At 36.9% G+C, this 23,759-nt stretch overlaps 1 protein-coding gene across 1 annotated transcript in view; it reads left to right on the forward strand.

Annotated features, from left to right (window-relative positions):
* The window catches only part of CEMIP (cell migration inducing hyaluronidase 1), a 112,257-nt gene that overhangs the window by 82,732 nt on the left and 5,766 nt on the right, over nt 1-23,759 (forward strand). Inside the window, exons 21-26 of the mRNA XM_012542064.2 lie at nt 3,684-3,899; nt 8,828-9,039; nt 10,195-10,380; nt 14,403-14,607; nt 14,942-15,028; nt 17,149-17,306. Coding sequence (XP_012397518.1) covers nt 3,684-3,899; nt 8,828-9,039; nt 10,195-10,380; nt 14,403-14,607; nt 14,942-15,028; nt 17,149-17,306 — 1,064 coding nt within the window. The remainder of the gene's footprint in view (nt 1-3,683; nt 3,900-8,827; nt 9,040-10,194; nt 10,381-14,402; nt 14,608-14,941; nt 15,029-17,148; nt 17,307-23,759) is intronic.

The raw sequence follows: 23,759 nt of genomic DNA on the forward strand, positions 1-23,759 counted from the left end.
AATGAAACCCAATATCTAGCTAATGCTTTGGAAATTCCCTAAATCTTATAGTACAGGTGGTTGCTGTTCCAAGCAGGAACATCCATACAGACTAGGTAGTTTCCTGTGAAAACAGACCTGTTGCCCTCATTTGAAGGGTTTCAGGCCACTGCTATTACTTTTATTTGGCTAGAAAATAAGAATATTACTTACTACCCCCCAATAGGGCGGTGGAAAGTCAATCTGATTAGAAATCAGAATCTAAGGCCTATTTTGTCCCTAACTTGGTATTTAAGCTCCTTTTCTCATTAGTCACAGTATCAACTTAACATACTAGTTACCTGACTGAAATTAGCTCACTTTCTCCATTACAAAATTAAAAGCATTGGATTGTAGGTCAGAAGACTTAGACTCTGCTATGTATATCCACATAACCCCTTGAAATTTAAACAGTTTTAAAGTTCTCTACCAGCTCCAAGATCCTGAAACCCAGAATTGGAAGAGATGAAAGCAGACATTTAATCACTTCTACAATATTTCTTACATGTGGTCATCCAGTTCTATTTGAAGAACTCAAGTGAGGGGGAATCTTTGAGCTTAGGGGATGATCTCTTCCATTTTTAAATAATTCTGAGTGTTAGAAAGTTGTTCCTCCTTTTAAAGTCTTCTTTGTAACTTCCAACCATTATTCCTACTTTTGCCTCATGGAGCACAACAGCTCTAGTCTGATCTCTCTTCCACATGACATCCCTTTCAATACTTCTGCAATTATGTGCCCTCACACCCCCCACCTCAGGCTTATGTTTTCCAATCAAAACAGTCCTAATTCCTTTAGTCAGTAAACTCTGACATGGTCTCCAGTTCTCTCACCATCCTGCCCATTCTAATCTAGACAAACTCCACTTTGCTTATATCTTCCTCCCCCCCCAAAAAAATATGGCACTTAAAACTCGGCATTATAGATGTAGTCCAATTAAGAAAAAATATGGGCATTATGCCTCCTCAATACCTGAAAAGCAGCTGACAAAATTTTTTTACATCATTTAAAAACCAACTAAAGAGTTGGATAACACCAGACAGTAGTTGTGTTGAATTTTAAAAAATAAATTTATATATATAAAATTTCACTAATTAATGTTTTAATTTTTTTTTTAGAGGAAGGGTTTAAGCAACCCAGGATAGCAAAAGCTTTGCTGACTCTCATATCACCTTGTTGACTCACAGTAAACTTGCTAAAATTCTTCAGTATTATTCAAGGAAACTGTTGTCTAGTCACAACTTCCTTTAAACTATGATGTTGCTTTTTTTTAAACCTAAGAATAGAATTTAAATAGCAGCCTTATTTAATTCTGTCTTATTATATGTGTCCCTTCCTTTCTTTCTAGTTTATTTTGTATCATGACTGTTATTGAATGTTTTCACTATCTTTTTTTCATCTCCACATCAATTCCAGGTAGAATAAATGTGTCTTCTATAATTTCATCCAAGTTGTTGATTTAAAAAAAATGTTAATCAGTATAATATCAAGGAGCATTCTTTAGAAACCTTCCTCCAACTTACTATTAACCTAACAATGGCAAAATTTTTTAAATGGTCATTCTTCTATGAATGAATGAATGAATCCACTTAACTCTATTAATCATATAGCTCATATGTCTTTATTTTAAGTAGAGAAAATTAAGGCTTTTGGAATTTAAAAATACTTTGTCTCCAGTATTCCCCTGATCTGCCGGTTTAAAGAAAAGAAATAAAGTGTGACCTGCCAGCTGGCTTTTAATGATCATTGCTTCCCTCCTAAATGCTTACAAACCATCTCCTTAGAAATTTATTCTATAAATTTGCCAGCAACCAAAGTTAGTCAGACTCAAGCCTCTTCCCTTTTCTGAAAACTGGGATACTTCCCTTCTGCAAATTGATGGCAGCTATCCTGTTCTTCAAAGATTCCACAGATAACTGGCAGAATAGTTTATCAGTCTCAACTGCCAGCTGTTTTTTTCAGTACGGTAGAAGTTGGTTCATTCAAGTGACTTATTTATGAGACATAGATTCTGTTCTGTCATCTCCTCATCTGTCTTGTTTTTTTTTTTTCATTTCCTGATAATCATCTTTGTTCTTAGACAAGTGCAAAGATTATTTTTCTTAAGAGAAAACAATACCAAAATAGGATTCCATAATTCTAGGTCATTGAAAAATAACTTTATACAATTGCCCTCAGCCTTTTTCCAAGCACGATATTCTGCAAAAAAAAAAAAACAAAAAAAAAAAAACAAAACAAAAAAAAAAACCTTCATGAAACCTACCAACAATTTTAAGTGCATAGTTTTTTCTTCTGTCTAAACCTGTAAGAAAACTATTCCAAAACTTACATGACTTAAATTCAGGATTCAAATAAACAAAACATTCCTCTAAAATACCTTTATATTATCCTTCATTTAATAAAATTAATGTATTAAAAAGCAGAGACAGAATTTTCCAGAGGATCCTTTCTCCAGTAAGACTCCAAGTCATTCAAGTATTTAACATATGACCATCTCCTAACATTATGATGAGCTAAACTGATGTTATATCTCTCTTGAATATGGAAATATAAACAAAATGTACCAAATAATAATTATAATGAACATTTTCATAGCTCTATTAAGTTTGGAAAGCCCTGCCCTGGAGTTAGTATGACATGACTTCAACTCTGGTTATTTAATAGTTATTAGCTATGTGAGTCTGGTCCAGTCATTTAATCTCAATTACATTTTTTAAAAGTGGTGGACCCTTTATACATACTAGATATAATGTAATGTACTACATATATAATACAAATATAACACATATAGTAACATGAATATTATATTTGGAGTCAGAAGACCCGGGTTCGAATCTCTGTTCCAATACTTACTATTTGTGTGACTTTGGACAAGATACTTTTATTTAGGCCTCAGTTTACTTATCTGTAAAATAACATGGCTAGATGACCTCTGAGTTCTCTTCAAGTTCTAAATCTATGATCCTATAATTACTTTGGAATCTTATGAAGTTAGTACCATAATTATAATTTTATAGATAAGGAAATTGAGGTTCAGGGTAGGTAAGTGGTATCATCATTGTCTCTTCCAGCACATTTTACAGATGAGGAAACTGAGGCAGAGTCACCCAGATAGTAAGTGTCTGAGGCCAGATTGGAACTCATGATCATGGAACTCCCAGCTCTAGATCTAGTGCTCTGTGCACGCTAGCAATACCTAGGCTCTGCAGCCCACCCAGAGAAGCAGGATAGGATTAAATGAAGAGGATTGCTCGAAAGGAATATTATAAGGATAATATAATATAATAATAACATTATAAGTATAGTATAAGATGTCATTTTAGTATTCAGAAGCCCTGTGCCCTTTTTGGTGTCAAGAAAGGGCAGAACAGAATGAAATGAAATTATTACCTCCAGTGAGCAGATACACAAACGAATCCTCTTATTTGATCTTGTGAAGATGAATTTTCTGCACCAAAGAGTTCAAAAGAACAAGGACTTACATGGCTGCCTGCCGGTGGGTCAATCCTGTGGGTTTCTGAATTGCCAAATAGCTTCTTGAGTCTGAGATGTTGCAAAATGTCAGTTGAAGTCAGAAACTTTCCTTCTGAGTCTTCCAGATCCGATGACCTTTGCAATTATCATTCACCTAAAGTTCCAAGTATAATTTTATTGGCTTTCTGTTTAGATTACTTCCAGAGTGTTCTTTGGGGAACCTGGGCCTTGGTTCAACTTGCTGAATATGGACGGAGATAAGACATCCGTTTTTCATGATATCGATGGCTCTGTGTCAGAATATCCTGGCTCCTATATCATTAAGGAGGACAACTGGCTAATCAAGCATCCTGATTGCGTCAACGTCCCCGACTGGAGAGGTGCTATCTGTAGTGGACGGTATGCACAGGTTAGAAGCATCTCTTTTTATATGGTCATTTCTTAGGGATAGGTTATTTGCTTATTTTCTTTTTACAACACCAAGCCATTCCTACCATCATTTGCTGGAATGATTCAGCCGGCAAGATCAATCATCATTGTTTGTCATGGTGCCTTGCTTAATAACTAATTTCTTTATATGTTGCATATGGATAATCTATATCAGATTGCTTCCTGTCTCAGGAAGCAAGAGGGATAGAATTTGGAACTCAAAACAAAATAAAATGTTAAAAGTTATTTAACATATAATTGGGCAGAAATAAGATATCCTTTAAAATAATGAAAAAGAAATTAAATGCAGTTTGTCATCTAAAAAAAAATTTCTTGAATGAACATGAAAACAACATCATATAATAGAGAAACATGTGAATTTAGAGGACCTTAGTTCAAATCTCAGGTTTGCCAGTTATTATTTGTGTGACTTGTATAATTACTTATGACTGTGACAAGTCATTTCACTCTTTTAGACCTTACTGGAGACAAGATCTCAAGGATCCATTGTAGCTCTAAAAGTCTATAGCCAAGTGAACATGAATGAATGGAAACAAAAAGGCAGATGATAAAAGAAGGCAATTGCTCAGGCAATATAAAGAAAGTATCTTGGTCTGGATCTAAATTTTTCTCTGGAGATACCATTTAGGTCACTGAAATCAGATCCATATAATTGCAACTGAATCCATACAAGACCAAACATTTTGTCTATCCACTTCTCCAAAGGATATCTTAATATCCTATTGGTAGCAGGACCAATATCCAAGCTGTTCAAATCACCAAGAATGACTCAAGAAAAGTAATTATTTCAGGCCCATTCTTATCTGGGCTCACAAAAGACAATTTGAGCCTCACTATTTGTGAGGATGTGTTTGATATTAGAGTTGTAGTCTTCAGTTTAGCTGGCTATTGAGTTACTTTGGATAATTGAAAAGGGTGGCTACTACCTTATCTCCCCTCCTGTGGCCTGCAGGCCTTTCCAAGAAGGATAGAGTGTTGCTCCATGTTGCAGTGAGTCCTTTCTGAAAGTACATGGATATTTCCAGGGGGGAAAGGATGTTGTTGGAAGACAACACCACTGGCTCCCTGTCAGTCTTTCCCATCTTGCTTCTCCCCCTACACTTTCTTGAGAGGTATTAAGAAAGATCCAGAGGGTCATCTATGCCACTTTGTATTTTTCCTTCAACTAAAGGATTTTTTTATTAACATAGCTAGGGTATAGATATTCTTTTCAGTTACAATTAGCTTTTAACTCAGAATTATCAACGATCTGATGCTGTTGAGCTCTTTTTCACAGGTCCTATTCAAACATCATCTCCTTCAAAAAATTCAATCAGAAAATACACATTAATCTGTGGACTTCTTTTTAACCTGAAGGATTATTGCAAATCATGGGATTCTGAGCAGAAAAAACCCTTGGAACTCAGCCATTTCATCTCCTTCATTTAACTGAATACCTTGTTAAAATGTCACTAGCTTAACTAGTGATATCTCCTATTGATGTGACACAGGCTAAGTAGGAGGATCATAAATTTAGAGATAGAAAGGACTTCAGAGCTATCTAGTATGAACTTTTAATTTTATGGGTAAAGAAACTGAGGCCCATTGAGCTTATGTAACATTATTTTATCCCAGTAGTATCAGAAGCAGAATTCAAAACATCTCCAGAACTAGTGTTCTTTTTACTACTTCCTCATCTGTAACATGGGAATAACAATGGATCTACATCTACATATATATATATATATATATACATGTGTGCTTTATAGATTCTGAAACACTATTTAAAGCTAGAATTGTCCTTCCTCTGCCTAAAATTGTCTTTTCTTCAGGAGCTCATTTCAACCTTCTCATTTTCTCAGCAATCCTAGTCAAAATGTCTCCCTTAGTATTAGTTGTACTTATCCACAAAAAGTTGTTCTCAACAAATATCCCACCCCATTGCTCGATGATGCAATTCCCTTTACCTCAAAACATACACACTAGCCCACATTTCTATAGTGCTTGTTTTAGGTAAATTACTGTACCTAAAGTGTGTGTGTGATACCAAGTTTCTAACATACACTAACTTTGTGGTTCTGACCAATGCACTTCACTTCTCAGCCTTCCCAGAGAACTCTCCAAAATTACTCTGGCTGCTTGTAACCAATTGAAGGTCCTCCCTTTATTCCAGAAACCTTTCCAACGTAGCAGGCACATACTACAAATACTCTAGGAAATTCTTTGCTTAAGAAATCCTCTTTTGTTTATACTTAGTGAATGGAGGGTGAGGATTCAGAGTTTAGCTCTTTTCTTCTGACATTGCTACTGAACCGACTTAACCATTCCTCTTCATGAGTCATAGCAATGATCTTGTGTAGGTGAAAGATGGTATCATTTAGTGACAAATTCTGAATTTTCATTCCTAATTTAAGCTCTGATGCTATGGCTTATGCTGTTGCTTTTGTTATTGAGTCATTTTAGTTGTGTCTACCTCTATAGGATCCCAGTTGAGGTTTTCTTGGCAAAGATACTGGAATGGTTTGCCTTCTCTCTCTTTGATTTATTTTACAGATAAGGAAACTGAGGCAAACAAGATGAAGTGATTTGCTCTGGGTTGCACAACTAATAAGTGTCTAGGGCTGGATTTGAACTCAGGAAAAGAGGTCTTTCTGACTTCAGGTCCAGTGCGCTATCCACTGAGCATAGTTGCCCAGTGGCTTATATAGTTAGATATAAAATGACTAACCTACCACAGATCACTTATGAAATTTGAGTCCTGTAATAGTGCTTTTTAAAAAATCTTATTTATCTATTTTATTTTATTTTACAATAAACAAGCATTTATTTTCTGTCTTTCCCACTTACCCCTAATTTAACATCCCCCCCCCATTTAATAAATAGGCATAGTTCAGCACCACAAATTAACAGCCTTGTGCTATAAGAAATAATGAAAGATTAACAGCACTGAGAACTTCTGGATGTTTCCATCAACTATAACAGGTGTGTTTTTACTAGATGTGCCAGATAGGATATTGATAGACTATTATAAAATTCTAGAACTGGAAGGAATTTTAAAAGTTCACTAATCGAACTATCAAATTCTTATGTATATGGGGACTCCAAGAAAAATTTCTCATTTTTCTCTTGAGTTTTGATTTTAGAATTTTGACTATTTAAGTAACAGATAGAAGCATTCCTCCACTGATTCATTAAGCCTGCCTATTCGAGGAATAAATGTCCATTAAGTGTTTATAAAATGAAGGGCCAGTGAATTTGGAACCAAGAGACCTGGAATCCTTCCTCTGCCACTTTACTGGACCATTTTAGGGGAGTGATTTCATTTCTCTGTCCCCAGTTCTCTCATATGCAAAATATGGATAACAATATTTATCCTACCTGTCTTATGAGGGCTTTGTGGGGATCAGATAATTCGATCACATTAGGCATTTTTATTACTGCCTAGAATATAAGGCACTATTATCTCCTCGCTGAAAAGCAACGTGGCATATTGTTTTTCAGTTTTGTCCAACTCTTTATGATTCCATTTGGAGTTTTCTTGGTGAAGATATTGGAGTTATTTGACATCCCTTTCTCCAGCTCATTTTACAAATTGGGAAACAAGTTTTAAAAACAGGTCAAATAGGGTTAAGTGACTTGTCCAGAGTCCCACAACTAGAGGCCAGATTGGAATTCAGCAAGATGAGACTTCCTGATTCTAGACCTTGTACTCTACCCACTAAGCTACCCAGCTGCTCCAACATGGTGCAGTGAATAGAAAAGGAGCCTAAACCAAGACCTGAGTTCAAGTCCTGCTTCTAACACATGTTGGCCCTTGGCAAGTCACTTAAACTCAGTGCTCTATGTAACTCTCCAACACCTTAAGTTGCTATGATTTGCATAGGTAGAGTTTCTTTATCTAGGGAATTCCCTAGTCACAAATCCAGAACTTACCATATATCTTTAGTACATATGTGCCTGAGAAAGTTATAATCTATTCAATTCAATTCGACAAATATTTATTGAAGGGAGAAAAGAGGAGAAAGCATTTTAAAGTGCCTACTTAGTTCCAGGTATTATGCTGAGCACTTTATAAGTATTATTTCATTCAATCCTTATTGAGTATCTTTACCTGCTGTGTCATATATTGATCAGTTCACATACCAGCTAGAAGCTCCTATCTTGTCTCCCTATTTTTGATATCACATGGATCCTGTAGCTCAAAGACTCAGAATCTTCTGTAAAGGACTGGCTGTACTTGCTCTCCTCCTGTCTCCAGTTTGTCACTAATGGATTATAGAATAGTAATTCTGGTAAAGAATGTCATCCACTTGTTAGGGTACAGAGGCTCTTCTCTAGTAGGCATGCCAGCCCCTCTGCCTGAATGCAAAGAAATGTTATTCCTTAGGCCTTCTGTTTTTTGTATTGTCTTTAGAATATCCTTGTTGGGTCTAATGACTAAGCTTTGCTCTTAGTTATTTCTCTTGAAGACAACTTCATAAGGTGTCCACTCATGCTGGATGCTAATGACCTAAAAAGGGATTAGAATGTGGAACCTCCTCTTGGGCAAAGGCAAATGGAATTTTAAAAGGGGTCTGACTTGCCTTTTCAAAACATATACATTGAATGTTAAACAGACTCCTGGCGTCTCACTGATGGCTCCTGAACCAAGTACTCTGTTCTCCAGGATACACACAAAGCTAAAGATGGATGGCATATCACAGCTATCCTGTAAACCAGAGAAAGCTTTGGTTACTTTCAAAAGGAGGAGCAGATGCCTCTGATTTGACCTTTTTGCCTTTGGTTTCTAAGAGAACACTTGGGTGAAAGCAAAGAATATATGTAGATGATAACCAGAAGCTTTTAGAGTAAATCCTGACAATTTCTCTTGTGTGTTTGATTGTGTGTCTGTATGTGTTTTTAAAAAAGATCTACATCCAGGCCTATAAAACCAATAACCTTGGAATGAAAATCATCAAAAATGACTACCATGACCATCCTCTTCACCTAGAGGGGGCTTTAACAAAAAGCACCCATTACCAGCAATACCAACCAGTCATCACCTTGAAGAAGGGCTATACCATCCACTGGAATCAGACGGCACCCGCAGAATTAACCATCTGGCTCATCAACTTCAATAAGTAAGTGAATACTGGTGCTTTGGATTTAAATGAGATGTGAGCCTTAGGTTAATGATTGACAATTTTCCCAAATCTCACTGAGGGCAGGATCTCCTGATGCATCCTCATTTGGACTTATCTCCCCCATGAGCTAGTCCGTGAAAACTGATCACTCATCTTGCTCCAGTGATTAAAGGTTCTCCCACAGCTCACCTTAAAAGCACTTGGATTGAGTCATCACTTTGATGAATCTGGGATTTCATGGGTTTCATGCTTTTCTTCCACAAGCGTAAATTACACTCAACCTCCTCATTCTCTGCCCTATTTGTCCATGTCCTTCCATAACTCTCTGTGAAAGATTTACCCAATGTACTGAAGGCCTTCCTCTAGGTATTTTGACATCTCACAAATTCTGGAACAACCCTTGTAATGTTCATCTGTGACCTCTCACCATTGCTCTGTGATTAGCTCATTCCATTTTTAAGACTTTTGTCTTTTTCACCTCTTATGCCTCTTCTTAACAGTTTGGCTGATTGTGTCCAATATGCCCACTCGCAACTTGTCTCGGAGTTATTTCTAAGTACAAATTAAAATTTTAAATCAACCAAGACAAAAATTACATTTCATAGGGAATTATTGGGCGTGGGTTATAATTATGCCCAAGACACCACCACATACAATTCTTTGTCTCTCAAGGACCAGGACAGACAGCTGAGATGATGCACAGCTGGCAAAATGGATTGAAACATGAATCTTTGCTATCCTTTTGAACTACTGGTAGTTTATATAGGACACCTCAAAAGTCTTAGTGAGGTTTTAAGCTGTGGAGTCAGGAAAACCTGAGTTAAAATCTGGCCGCAGGCGCCAGCAGTATGACTCTGAGAAAGTCATATAATCCCATTTACCTCAGTTTCCTCACCTGTAAAATGAGCTGGAGAAGGAAATAGCAAACCACACCAGTATCTTGGCCAAGAAAACCCCAAATGGGGTCATGAAAAGTCAGACATAACTGAAATGGCTGAAAAACAACAGCTTGACATTTAGTAGTTTAAACCTCCACTAAGACTTTTGGTACACCCTATGTATTACCCACAAACTCTACATTTAGAATTTTTTGTAAGATACTCAGGAGGTTCAATCGCATGATTCTTATTTGAACCCTTTTTTCTACTTTAGGGGTGACTGGATCCGAGTTGGATTTTGCTATCCCAAAAATACAACGTTTTCCCTTCTCTCAGACGTCCATAACCGCCTCTTGAAGCGAACCTCTAAGACAGGCACCTTTGTGAGGACCATGCAGATGGAAAAAGTGGAACAGAGCTATCCTGGCAGGAATCACTATTACTGGGATGAAGACACAGGGTAAAAAATACTCTCTAGTTGTATGTGTGATGATGTCATCCATAGTTCACTGGGTTCCTTGGAGCCATAAAACTAAAATGGATATGAATGGATATAAATAGTTACCTGGACCAACCTTTTATTTCTGGCTATCAATAATGAGTCCCTCCATTTTGCCCACTGACTCCAAAAAGGGGAAAAATGAAATAGAAAGGTTTATTTGGTGTTAAACTAGAATGAAGTGAGGGGCTACAATTTTTGTAGGAGTGATGAAAACAAAATTATACTACTATCATCTATCTTAAATCCTTTGAAATACAAAGATATTTTTTCTTGTGGTCCTGATTTCTATTTTCTTCTTGACATCAGTGGGAATTCATATGTGTGAATGAAAGCATAATGTGCCCTTTGGAAGATAAATATCAAAAACTCTAGGGTAGTGATGGATACAATGCTAGCATTAGAGACAGGAAGGCTTGGGTTTAAATTCTGCCTCCATAACTGGGTGGCCATGGGCAAGTTATTCAACCTCTCTCAGCCTCAGGTGACTATTTAAATAACTTATTAAATAGAAGATAGATGGCTTTAATGGATGTTTGAGGTATAGAAGTAAATCTCTGATAGATTAAAGATTAAAGATGAGACTAGATTAAACTTCAGTTGTTAGGATAGAAAAGGTGTCTAGCTAAAATCTAACAGAAACTATGTATGCAAATTGTTACATATTTATTCAGCCATATCAGGAAGCCATCCATTCCAGAGAAGATAAAAAGACAGAGACAGAGACAGAGATACAGAGGGATAGAGGAAGAAGAGACAGACACACAAAGAGAGATACACACACACAAAGAGAGACAGAGATACAGAGGGATAGAGGGTAAGAGACAGAGATACACACAGAGAGAGATAGAGAGACAGACAGACAGAGAGACAGAGAGAGAAGAAGAAGAAGGGAGTTGGGGAGAGTAAGAGAGGGAGAGGAGAGGAGAAAGAGAGCTATTATCATTGTCATTGTTATTGTTGTTATTTTTATTATATTCATCTTTTATAACCTAATCAGACGATATGCAAGAAAAGCCTAAAAAAAGTGACCTACCCATTGCTCAACATCTCTGTAGAATGCTCATTAATTTCTCATGAGTGTTAAGGGCAAAATTATATTTTCTGCATCTTAAATTCTATGATAACTTAATGACAACCAACTTCATTGGTGGAATGAGGGAACAGAAGAACTCTTGGTACCCCCTTTTTTGAGACTTTGTCTCCCTCTCATCCAAATTGGAAATACAATTTGTGGCCTGATCCCACTATTAATCCACAAAAGCTTTGTTTCTGACTGGGTCTGATGTACCCCTCTGTATACAACTGGTTGCTCCCTTCCTCCTAGAGAGTCACTATATTGATAATGGATTTAGTACAGAAACCTGATTGGTTTTAGTACTACTGTAGCTCAGAACTCCTACAATCAAATGATCCTCAACTTTAGCCTCCCCAGAAGTAGTGATTACAGTCACATAATCCCTACACTCAAGGGTATAATACTCTTTTAAAAGGCTGTAAAATTTTATGTTGCCACCATGAGCCTTTTCCCTATTCTCTCACTCTTCTTCCTTTTTCCCCCTCCTTCCCTCCTACCCTCTCTCTTTGATTTGTTCTCTCCTCCTCTCCCCTTTTTTGTATTCTTATATTATTTTTCTTCATCACTAATTTTTGAGTTTGGAAAGCTAGGTGGTACAGTAGATAGAGCATCAGGTCTGGAGTAATGAACTAAGACACTAACTAGCTGTGTTACGCTGGCCAAGTCACTTAACCCTGTTTGCTTCAGTTGCCTCATCTGTAAAATGAGCTGGGGGAGGAAATGTCAAATCATTCCAGTATCTTTACTAAGACAGCCCCAAATGAGGTCATGAAGAGTTGGATATGACTAGAACAACTCAACACAACAAAAATTTTGGAGTCAGAGGACCTAGGTACAAATTCTTTCCCTGACAGTTACTTTTGACCCTGTTGAAGTCACTTAAGTTCCCTAGGCTTCAGTCTTCTCAACTATAAACTGGATGAGTCTCTGAGGTCCCCTCTGGGTCTATGTTCCTACCTAAGACTTAGCCCTGCGTATATCACCTGTAAATATTGTTTAGTCCTACTGACTGGCCTCAGGAAAAAGACTTGCTAGTTTGTAGTCAATACTACCTTTACTACATCTCCCTGATACTGTCTTATTTTGACTTCCAAATTTATATCAATTCTCCTAACTCTGAGTCTCTGCCTTTCAAATTGGTATTTCTGCACATTTAATAAAAAGTGGCCTCCCTAAAGGCAGCAACTGGGTCCTTCTTTCTCAAATTCTCATCATCTAGCAAAATCCCAGGCAAAAGTAAGAACTTTGGGGGTATCTAGATGGTGCAGTGGATAGAGCACTAGCCCTGAAGTCAGGAGGACTTGAGTTCAAATGTGATCTCAGATACTTGATATTTCCTAGCTATGTGACCCTGGGCGAGTCACTTAGCCCCAACTGTCTCAGCCAAAAAAAAAGTAAGAACTTTTAAAATGCTTACTAAATTTAGTTGAATTGAATTACATCCAATTGCATAATATAAACTGGTATGAACTCAATTTAGATCTTCAGTTTAAGCTTTTTTCTCCTCCAATTTGATCCTTACCTCTCCAGCCCCAAGAGTAGACTCTTGTCTACTCAAGAGTATCCCAATCATGGGAATGTATTGACCCTTCCTCAAGTATGTGACATTTTTTTCTTTAATCACATCATTAGATTATTTGGGAATATTCAAAGTCTCTGGATAAAAAGTGGAGTTTGAATTTTGACTCCTTTATCCTTTTAGAAAATACAGCCAAACATCCTTTTATCACTGTTCTTTTCTATATAAGGAGAGATAGAGCCTTGCTGGTAATCTTTGACTTGTTTATGATTTCTTGGAGTCATGTATGGGTCACCAAGTAATTGGATTTTTGGTTCCTCAAGTCTGGTACCTTATGTTCCTTTTTTTTTTTTTTAAAGAAAATCACTGGTTTTCATGACCTTAGGTCAGGATTATCCCTCTTTTATGTCAAAGCAAAAAGCTGTACTACAGAAATAAAAGCATTGTCATTGTTTTCAAATACCTCCCAATTGTGCCAGCTGAGTTGTACAAAATGAATTATTAGGTTTCCTGGAGTGAAAATTAGGAAAAATCAGCCCCACCATTTTAGGTTGTAGGAACAGCTATTAGCTAGATTAGCATAAGATGCTGCCACCTTTTGTATATCCCATCCCATCCAGAAAATAAATTTTTAGTACTGCTGAATCCTTCATGAACTTCTCCAACATCATTTAAAACCTCTGATACCATTTGAATCCAAATTGAAAGTAAATAATAAACAGAGCAAGAAAATTTTAGGGTTGATTGCACCATGGAACCACACTTTTCCTTAATAACATCCTTCCTTTATTTGCTGCCTTAATGTCAGCTTATTCAGTAAAACAGGTAATTAAGAAACAGGACAGAACACCAGAAATATAAGTGTGTTTGAAGATCTCCAGAAAACATATTTCTTAAAGCATTTGTTCAAGCCTTCCTGCCTCTCGATTAACTGTGCCATACTGCTTTTCACAGGAGAGATTATGTGATGAAATTCTGCTGTGGTTCAAATAGTTCAGTTCAGATCAGTGACATCACAAGCCTAAACATCTTCATAAAAATTACAACAAACTTAATATTCTTCCTATACTGACAAGATTATAAATTTCTATATAACAAACCCTGGAAAGACCCTTGAGAATTCATCAAATTAACTGTACAGGAACTGGGGCACTATAAACAGTGGATAACTGAGTCCTCTTTATTTGTAGGGTAGACCAGACAGTGACTTCTATAAAGATTTCAGGGAACACAGGAAATGATGCAGCTTTGAGGGTTCATCGAAATTTGTTGAATCATTCAAGTGAATTGGGTCCAAACTGGACTTACTCATCTGTAGCTAACATCTGTGCTTTCTAGTATCTGAATTTCAATGTAAAATGTCCCAACTCTACTTGCTTTCTTCAGGCTGCTTTTCCTGAAACTGAAAGCTCAGAATGAGAGAGAGAAGTTTGCCTTTTGCTCTGTGAGAGGCTGTGAGAGAATCAAGATTAAAGCATTGATCCCAAGCAACTCTGCAATCAGTGATTGTGAAGCCAGAGCTTATCCAAAATATTCTGAGAAAGCTGTCGTGGATGTACCAATGCCAAAGAAACTTCTTGGTGCTCAGCTGGTAAGGGACAGAAAACATAATTCAGCATGACCTTCCTTCTTCAGTGAATCTGTGAATCACTTTAATCTCTATGTCGTTGCTAATAAACCCCTTAAATCTACTTAACCTTATAAGATGTATCTCATAGCCACTGGTAAGTCTAACAGAACTCATATCATAGTTCACAGTTCCAGAGAGTGGGACTTACCAAATGTCAGATTATGTCAACTTCATCCTAATACATACATATATGTATATATATATATATATATATATATATATATGTGTGTGTGTGTGTGTGTGTGTGTGTGTGTGTAGATATAGATATTATGTTTTGTTTTATTTTGTTTTCTAGAAAACAAAGGACCACTTTCTGGAGGTAAAGATAGAAACTTCTAAAAGCAGATTCTTCCATCTTCTGAATGATTTTGCCTATATTGAAGTAAGTAACTTATAACTATGTCCTGATTAATTCCACATAAATTATAAATAATAGTAACAATCAGATGATTTCAGATTGAAAGGGATATTAAAAGCCATCCAATCCAAACCCCTCATTTTACAGATGAGACAACTGAAGTCAACTAAAGGATTTGTCCAATGTCACTTGGCAGGGCCAAGTGGAACTTATTTCTCTGTCTTTGAATTCAACATGCTAAGTTATCTCCATCAATGAAATCACAAGTCATCATAACTATAATAATAAATCAAAACAATAAACTTGTTCATATACTGACAGATGACCAATGGCTATATGACAATACAGATCCTGAATTATCCTTGAAAATGCATCAAATAAATTATACCAAAACTCAGGCATTTTCATAGACAAAATTGTTATTCACAGTATCCTGAATATAACAATGATCAAAAAAATTTAAGATAGTTCCTTGTTGTTATTGTCATAATCAATATTAATCATTTCCAAACTTGATAGAATGAAAAAAAATATGGAGACCTAGTAAAAGCCAGAAGATGAAATACATATTATAACATTATCCTGTTCTTAGTTGAGTCCAAAATACTTTTAATGAACTTACAAAAGATTATTCTATATGTTTATAAGTTTTTCAGTTCTAAAAAGCAGCCAGTTTACTAATTCATTAGTTTGCAGAACATTAAATGTAAACTAGATAGCACAGTGGATTTATTCCTGATAGTAGAATCAAGAAGACTTGAATTCAAACACAACATCAGATGGCTTTTTAGCTATATGAGCAAGTCACTCTGCTTCAGTTTCCTCGTCTGTAAAATTGGGATAATAATAATAATAATTCCAGGGTTGTCTTGAGGATAAAAAGAAATAATATTTCTAAAGTGCTTTTAAAAAATCTTAAAGCAGACCCTAAAAGCTAGTTATAATTATAGTAGGATAGTAACTTGTCATAAGACTGCTTATATCTGAATGCTATTGAAAAAATTAATTAGAATGAGGTTACAAGAATAAAAATAATAAATAAATGATCTAGTGTTGTATCTAATGGTTTAAAATTGGCAAAGCTCTCTCTCTTTGGAAAGCTATTTACATTATCTCCTTTAAATCTCACAAAAATCCTGCCAAATGGGTTTGTCTCTGTTTTTGAAGACCAATGACATCACAGGGTGATTTCTTGACTTGTTTATGAATTGGATTTAAGTGAGGCAGAATTGTGTAAAGTCATCAACCCTACTTTCTCTTCCCTAATCCCCAAAGTCCAGCAATAAAACAAAAATCAGAATGATTAGTGATGGCCCAGAATGCAGTAATGACCTTGGGATCTAACCAAGCTTTAAGCACTCCACAATACCTCCTTCAGCCACCTTATGGCCACTGGAACAGATTGTTCTCATCCATTCAGGGAAAGTCTTCACATCCTTGGTACAGACTTTCTCTAACTCACCCATGAGTATGAGGCCTGTTGGTTACCCTCAACCTGATTTAGTCTCCCTGCTGAGACAGTTTTACTTTGAGGGCTATAGCTTTTTGGAGCTAAAGGTAAGAGCTGGCTGAACCAGATGGGCACCAAACACGGATAAATAGCCTTGAAAAGGGCTGGGGGGGTTGGGGTCTCACACCAGAGGTGCTAGTCTTCCTTGAACATCCCATGCAGCCCTGCTCAATAGATAATTCTGGTATTATTAGCCTCATCTTATATATGAAGAAACTTTCTGAGAGAAGGATTGATTGCACGTGGTGACTAAATTGCCAACAGATAAACTGCCAATAGAGATAGGTTATAATAGAATCACAGAATTTCAGAGCTGAAAGTAACTTCATAGACTATCTAGTTCAACCTATAATTATGGCACTCAGTGTTCCCAGGCAATCTTGCATAAAATTAATTACCAAGTCCATTCCTGATTTGCTTGCTAGGTCAGACAAGATTAGATGCATTAAGGGTGACATGAATATAAAATAAAAGAGCAAACTGTCTTTGAAGTGATGCTGTAAGATTTCATACATTCTAAGTTGATCTCAAGGTGACATGAATGCACATGGGAGAAACCTCGTACAGGTGAACATATGGGCTTAAATTGTCACAATTCTTCAACCCAACATGCTTTATTGTCTTTGATCTGCAGGTTGATGGTAAAAAGTTTTCTCTCTCTGAAGAGGGCATCCAAATGGTTGTGATTGATGGGAACCAAGGGAAAATTTTGGGCCGTGTTACCTTCAGGAACACCATTCTGCAAGGAATTCCAGTACAGATCCACAATTATGTGGATGCTCTACCTAACAAGTAAGTTAGAATGGCCTGTTTCATGAACTTCAACTACTTTGTGGATTGTACTTGATATTGCAAAGCCCTGCCCATTACCCTAGAATATTATTTAGAGTACCACAGAGCTTACCCACTCTACTCTTTCGTCACCAAACTATTCCCTTTAGTCTAAACTTGGGATATTTATTTAGGAGTTCTCTATATTCTGGCTTGGATTCTTATTTGTGCACTGATTACCTTAAATTTTAAACCATGGGTTGACTTCAGAAACACTAAACATAGGTTAGCCTATAGCAAAATGGGCCACGTGCTGTGAGTGAGAATCAGCCAATCATTTAAACCTGGTGCTGAGGTGGGCACTTGGCATACAACTGCAAAAATGAAACTATCTTACCCACAAAGATCTTTTTTCTACTAAGGGGATAGATACTGTCAGATAAGTATATTCCCAATACACAAAATACATGCACATTAATTGGGAAGAGGGAGGAACACTAATGACAAAGAAGGATTTCTTAAGATGATGGTACTTGATCTAATTCTTGAAGAGAGAAGGGTTTCAAGAATTAGAGATGGGAAGGGTAGAGCATTACAGGCATTTAGGATAGCCTGGGCAAAAGTATGAGAAAGGCAAGTCAACAAGCATTTATTAAGCACTTACTGAGTGTCAGGCACTATATTAAAATCTCATGATACAAATACAAGCAAAAAGAAAAATAGTCCCTGTCTTCAAAGAGTTTACATTCAATAAGGAAAAATAACACATGAGCATACACACACACACACACACACACACACACACACACACACACCTATAAGGGGAACAGGACCATGCAACAGCATGCTGTCAAAGTCAGAAAATCAGAAGCAAATTCAGAAGGGAAATAAAGTTTGGCTGGTCTAGAAATCTCCCCAAAATGGAGTTTCCAGGATGAACTCAATAATGAGAAGGGCACCTGCAATTATTCCATAGCTAGAAGTCTTACAGAATTAGATTGATATTCTCAGGTGAGGAGGTCCTAGGTTCTGGGGGAAATTCCAGGTACTTCCAGTAGCTGAGAATCATGGTGGCAGAGGCCAGAAAGTCAGAAACTGTGATGGTTGGTCTGCCCTGGTCCCATTCCAAAATGGAGGCTCTGGAAGAAACCTGCCAATGGAAAAAGGAGCTATTGTGATAGAAACTATTCTAGGGTGAAAAGACCTTAGTAAGAATAGAAAGGCAGGAAGTAAAATGCCCTGTACAAAGATTAAGTTGGTCAAGGTGAATGAAGTATGATGGACAGAAGGGTAGCATAACATCATTCTGGTAAAATAAGCTAAAACCTGACAATGAAGGATTTAAAATGCCCAACAAAGCAGTTAGCATAATATCTTGAGGGCAATGGGGAGTTATTATAGCTTCTTGAACACTGGAGTATCTCAGAATAGTGCCTTAAAAAGCCCTCCTTCAAATATTAAATCAGGATATTTCCTAAGTCTGATTCTACATCATGGGATCTACTCAGTTTTTGCAAATTATCCTGAAAATGTGAGGCTTGAATTAAGAATAAAACACTGATCCTAAAGATTACTTGGATAAGTGACTATGGAGACAAAATCTACCCAAACCCTTAGGTCTTTAAATCAGTAGTAGCTAGAAAGCTCAGTAGATAATGTATGATGAGGAATGTGGAAAACCTGAGTTCAGCTCTGGCTTGATATTTATTGTGTGACTGGGAAAGCTATTAAACCTCTGCCTGACTCAATTTCCTCATCTGTAAAATAGGGATAATAATAGCTTCTAACTCCCATGGTTCTTATAAGGATGAATTGAGATAATAGTTTTAAAGCACTTAGCACATAGCAGGCACTATTAAAATGTGAGCTGCTATTATTATTATTATTTTTATTATTATTATTATTATTATTATCATTATTATAATGAGGCCTTGGGTGAGAACCACATTAGGCCCTTACTGTATAAAAGGGAAAGGGGAAGTTTGCTATTCTAGGAAGAAGTGTTTGTGAAGCTGGAGGTCTCAGAAAGAGAAACTGCTCTAACCTATTATTCTATGTGAAATTCAGTGCTGGCAAGCTGAGTGTTAAGGTCACACAGTTACCCCACTTTACACCCTTCCATTCCCATCTTTGTCCCCTTTGCCAAATCATTCGGATCAGAACCATGAGACGGTCCATCCCACCACCCATATCCTCCCACCCCAAGAGCAGCACCCCTCCTGTTTCTTTAGCCCTGCTCTGGCGCCTTCCCAGGATCCTCTTCCTTCTTCCTGGCCGCTGGCTATGTTCATATTGAAGTGGAGCAGAGGGATGGAGAGATGCCATTTTTATGGGGCAGGCAAATGTTAGGCAATTAGGGCCTGTCAGGAAGAGGGAGTGTCCGCTCTAGTGCTTGGATGTGCTTGGGGGGTGGGGAGAAAGGGAGAGAAAAGAGTATTACAGTTTCCCTGGACCAGAACCAGGCCCCTGGTCCTATAATCTAATCAAGTTGACTATGCAAACTTCCCAAAAGTCTCCATCTGCAGTTATGTAGCAGTTATTGTTTCTTTTAAAAGTTTCCCTGATGGGAAAGGCTTAGCCAAGGGGAAAAGAAGCATTTTTTTCTCCTTCTTCTTTTATTAAAAATAAAAGTGAAATGCATGAGGAAATCCCTCTCAGGAATAACAGTCCAAATCCAGAGTTATTGTTGAGCAACCAAAGGGAATTTTCCTTTTATAAGATGCCAGCATATTAGTTTCTGACTCTTCAGCCTCTTTGTGCCTCAGTTTCCCATTATTCAAAATGGCAGCATCAATTCCAGATTCTCTGAGCTGAAAGAGAATTCACAGACCATCCAGTCCAACTCATAACTCTAACCCTCTGCCCCTCAGAGAGAGTTTATGAGATACAGAACCTAAGTTTCTCCCTTCAGCCTGTATTTAACATGCATTAATATAATATGTAACATAGAAAGATATAAGAAAAGTCCTAAAAGCATCTCTCCTTGAAGCACATGGTTGATAGTACCCTTGGGCAAAAAAACCTTTGATAGAGAGATGGGCATTCACTGACCCTAATATTATTGCTCTCTATAGTTAGCCACAGCTACCTGTTTTCCTTTCCAGAAAACATTATGGCCATTAACACCACTTTAGCCAGCTTTGAAGCATCCTGAAATGCTTCTCTTGGCCTAGGTAGGGCTGGACTCTGGTTCACCATTAGCTGTATCAGGAGAAGAATGAAATTTTCCAAAGGATTTTTCTATGAAAATTAACAAAACAAATCACACAAGGATAGGAATGGATGCTCTTTACAAAGAACAAAGGTCTTATATTTAGGGTAACTCTAATCTAGCCAGAGATGGGATTAGCTAGAATGTTCTTATTGTTTATTTTAGCCCTTCTGAGAAACTCAGCCTCAAAGTTCTCCTTTTTAAATCTTGGAAATTTTCCCTTCCATTGGCCTCTTTTGGTCTCTTTCCCTTAAGGGAGAGTTCAGATGTTTTATTAACATCAACTCAGAAGACAATAGTAGTAATTGTAATAGTAGTTGTAGAAACAGTAGTAGTAATGTCTGAAATTTATTTAACAATTTATGAGTTAAAAAGCACTTTGCATACATCATTTCAGTTTATTCTCTGTTCTATGTGGCAAATAATACAAGTATTATTTTCCTTATTTAACAGATGAGTAAATTGAGGCCCTGAGAGTTTGACTTGCCCAGAGGAAATCACAAAATCAATAAGTGAAAGCTAATCGGCAGAGCCAGAATGAGCTATAACCCACTGACCACAGGAAATATATAAACACAAACTTTAATCATTTGAGACTATTGTGCTTTATCTCTATATTATGATCCATTCTACTCGCATTTAGCACTAAGGTGCAAGGAAAGAACACTGAAAGGCCTGGTTCAAAAGCCAGTTCTACTTTTTAATACATATTTGAACTTTTGGATAAATCAATTAACTTCTGTGGGCCTCAGTTTCCCAAGCTGTTAGAAGAAAGCAATGGACTTTAATAATGATCTCTAAGCCCCTTTCCAGTTCTGTGATCCCAGAAGAATCCATGAAAGCAACAAAGAATTTACAAAGAAGGAGTGATGGTATAATTGTCTCCTCTTTGCAGAAGAGGAAGGTGATCTTTCTCTATTAGTGAGGCCTCATTAGGGAACTGTATTTAATTCACATGAGATATTCTGGCTCTCAAAAATTATCTATTATCTGTATGTGAGTGTATAATAATATATAGTATATATATAATAATAAAAGGGAGTAAGAGGTTGTATGAATGAGTCATCTATTAATACCTCCTATGTTCTAGGCATTGTGCAAGTTAGTAGGAATACAAATCTTAAAACAGATATTTCTCACAGATTTTACATTCTAGTAAGGAGATAATAATGATTTCCTGGTGGATGGCAGAACAACATATAAAATATGGTCTGGGGTCAGCTAGATGCAGTGAATGTCGAATTTTCATTCATTTACCCACCAATCTGGTTTGCTCAGTTCCTGAAGATTTTGAATGGAAACTTTGATGACCTCAACTATTTCTGATCATCAAAATAATAACTGAGCACTTGACCCCTAAAAGCTATTTAATCTATTTGATGACAAATACACATAAACCTCCTCCACAAGAAAATATTTGAGTGACACAGACAATAAGACCTCAAAGAAAGAAAAGATCTCTGGGGCCTGAGATAATCTGGGAAGGTTCTCCCAAAGGACATGAACTTGGAGCTGAGCCTTGAAGGATAAGTGGGATTAAGATAAGCAGAGAAGAGGGAAATGATGATGGGGGAAAGCAATAATTTTAGGCAGCGGGATGGTATGAGCAAAGGCTTAGAGACAAATATACAAGACTAATCTAGTGGACCAGGAAATTTCTATTAAGGAAATAATGAGTGATAAAGATGGGAAAGCAGATTAGAGCCGATTAAGCAGAGCCTTGAATAACAGACTATGGAATTTGAACTTGGACTTTTAGGCACTGAGTCTCATCTTAAGTTTTGAAAATAGGAGTGATGTAACATTTAAAGTAACATTTTAAGAAGTTTCATTTTCTGATTTAGGAAGTTCAGATTGAAGGAGGAATACAATAGAGGGAGGGAGGTATCTGTTACATCCAGGAAGCTTCACTGAAATAAAGGGATGTCAAACATTTGGAGAGTCTTTTTTTTCCCTGAGGTCTCAGAGATAGGACACAGTCTCTCAAGAGTTTATATTCTAGTGAGAGGAGAAGGAATGAGATATCTATATAAATGAAAATAATATACATTAAAATTATAAAAGTGCACACAAGCAATCAGAGAGGGATGGAAGAATGAGGAGAGAAGATCCTCTGAGAACTAGAAAAAAGGTTCTACTAATGGCAAAGATAGCACCTGAGCTGGGGTTTAAAGCAAGGAAGATATTGGTAACTGGAGATTGAATAGAATATCTTCCAAAGATCAAGTATAAACATATATAAATACATGAAAATACACAGAAATGGGAGAACACAGAATAAAATCAGAGAAGAATTATTGGTCAGTTTAGCTGGACAATAGAAGGAATGGAGAGTAGAGGAAAAACTAGGAAGCTAGGCATAGGCTAGACCAATGGGAGACTTTGAATGTCAATGTAAAGAATTTGTTTTTTGGAAATGAGAAATTACTGAAGTTCTTTGGTGGGGAATTGCTGTGATTTGTGTCTTTGCAGTGGTATGAAGTATGAATTTCTGAGGGGCGATTGTGGGAATAAGAAAAACAGTTAGGAGGCTATTATAAGAGTCCAAGTGAGAAGTAACAAAGGTCTGAACTAAGGCAGTGACAAGTAGGTATATTAATGAATATTACACAAGTAAAATCAACAGGATTCTGTGACTGGATATAGAAAGTTAGGGAGAGGGAAGAGTCAAAGATGAAGTCCAGGTTTCATTTTGGGGTGAATGTGGTAGTTGTGGTGGAGTAGTTAAATGGAGGGGCAGGTTTGAGTAGGCAGGAAATGAGTTACATTTTAAAGGCATTGCATTTGAAGTGCTGGTGAGATATCGAATTGGAGCGTCCATCAGAGACCTATGAAGAGATAAACTTGGGAACCCTCTACATGGAAGTGATTGGTGAAGCTCTGGAAGTGAATATTGTTATGGAGGAAGAAAGCATCTGGAGATCAGAGAAGAGAAGAGGATCAAGGAACCTTATGAGTCGCTTATAATTAGAGAGTAGAAGGAGGCAGAAAAACAAGTGAATGGGGCAAGAAAAAGTGGTAGAAAACAGAAGGATAAGAAGAGGCCAAAATAGGAAATAGTTAACCATGTCAAAAGCTGGGAAAAAAGATAAAGAAGAATGAGAAATGCAAAAATTCTGTAGGTTTAGTAGGTAGGAAGCCATTGATGACCATGGTGAGAACTGTTTCACTAGAGTGGTAGTAATGAAAGTCAGATTGTAAGGAAATGATTGAATTATGAAACACATACTACTCTCCATAGAAATTTGACAAAGGTATGGGGG

Source organism: Sarcophilus harrisii, chromosome 2 (assembly GCF_902635505.1).
Source record: "Sarcophilus harrisii chromosome 2, mSarHar1.11, whole genome shotgun sequence".
Classification (NCBI taxonomy): domain Eukaryota; kingdom Metazoa; phylum Chordata; class Mammalia; order Dasyuromorphia; family Dasyuridae; genus Sarcophilus; species Sarcophilus harrisii.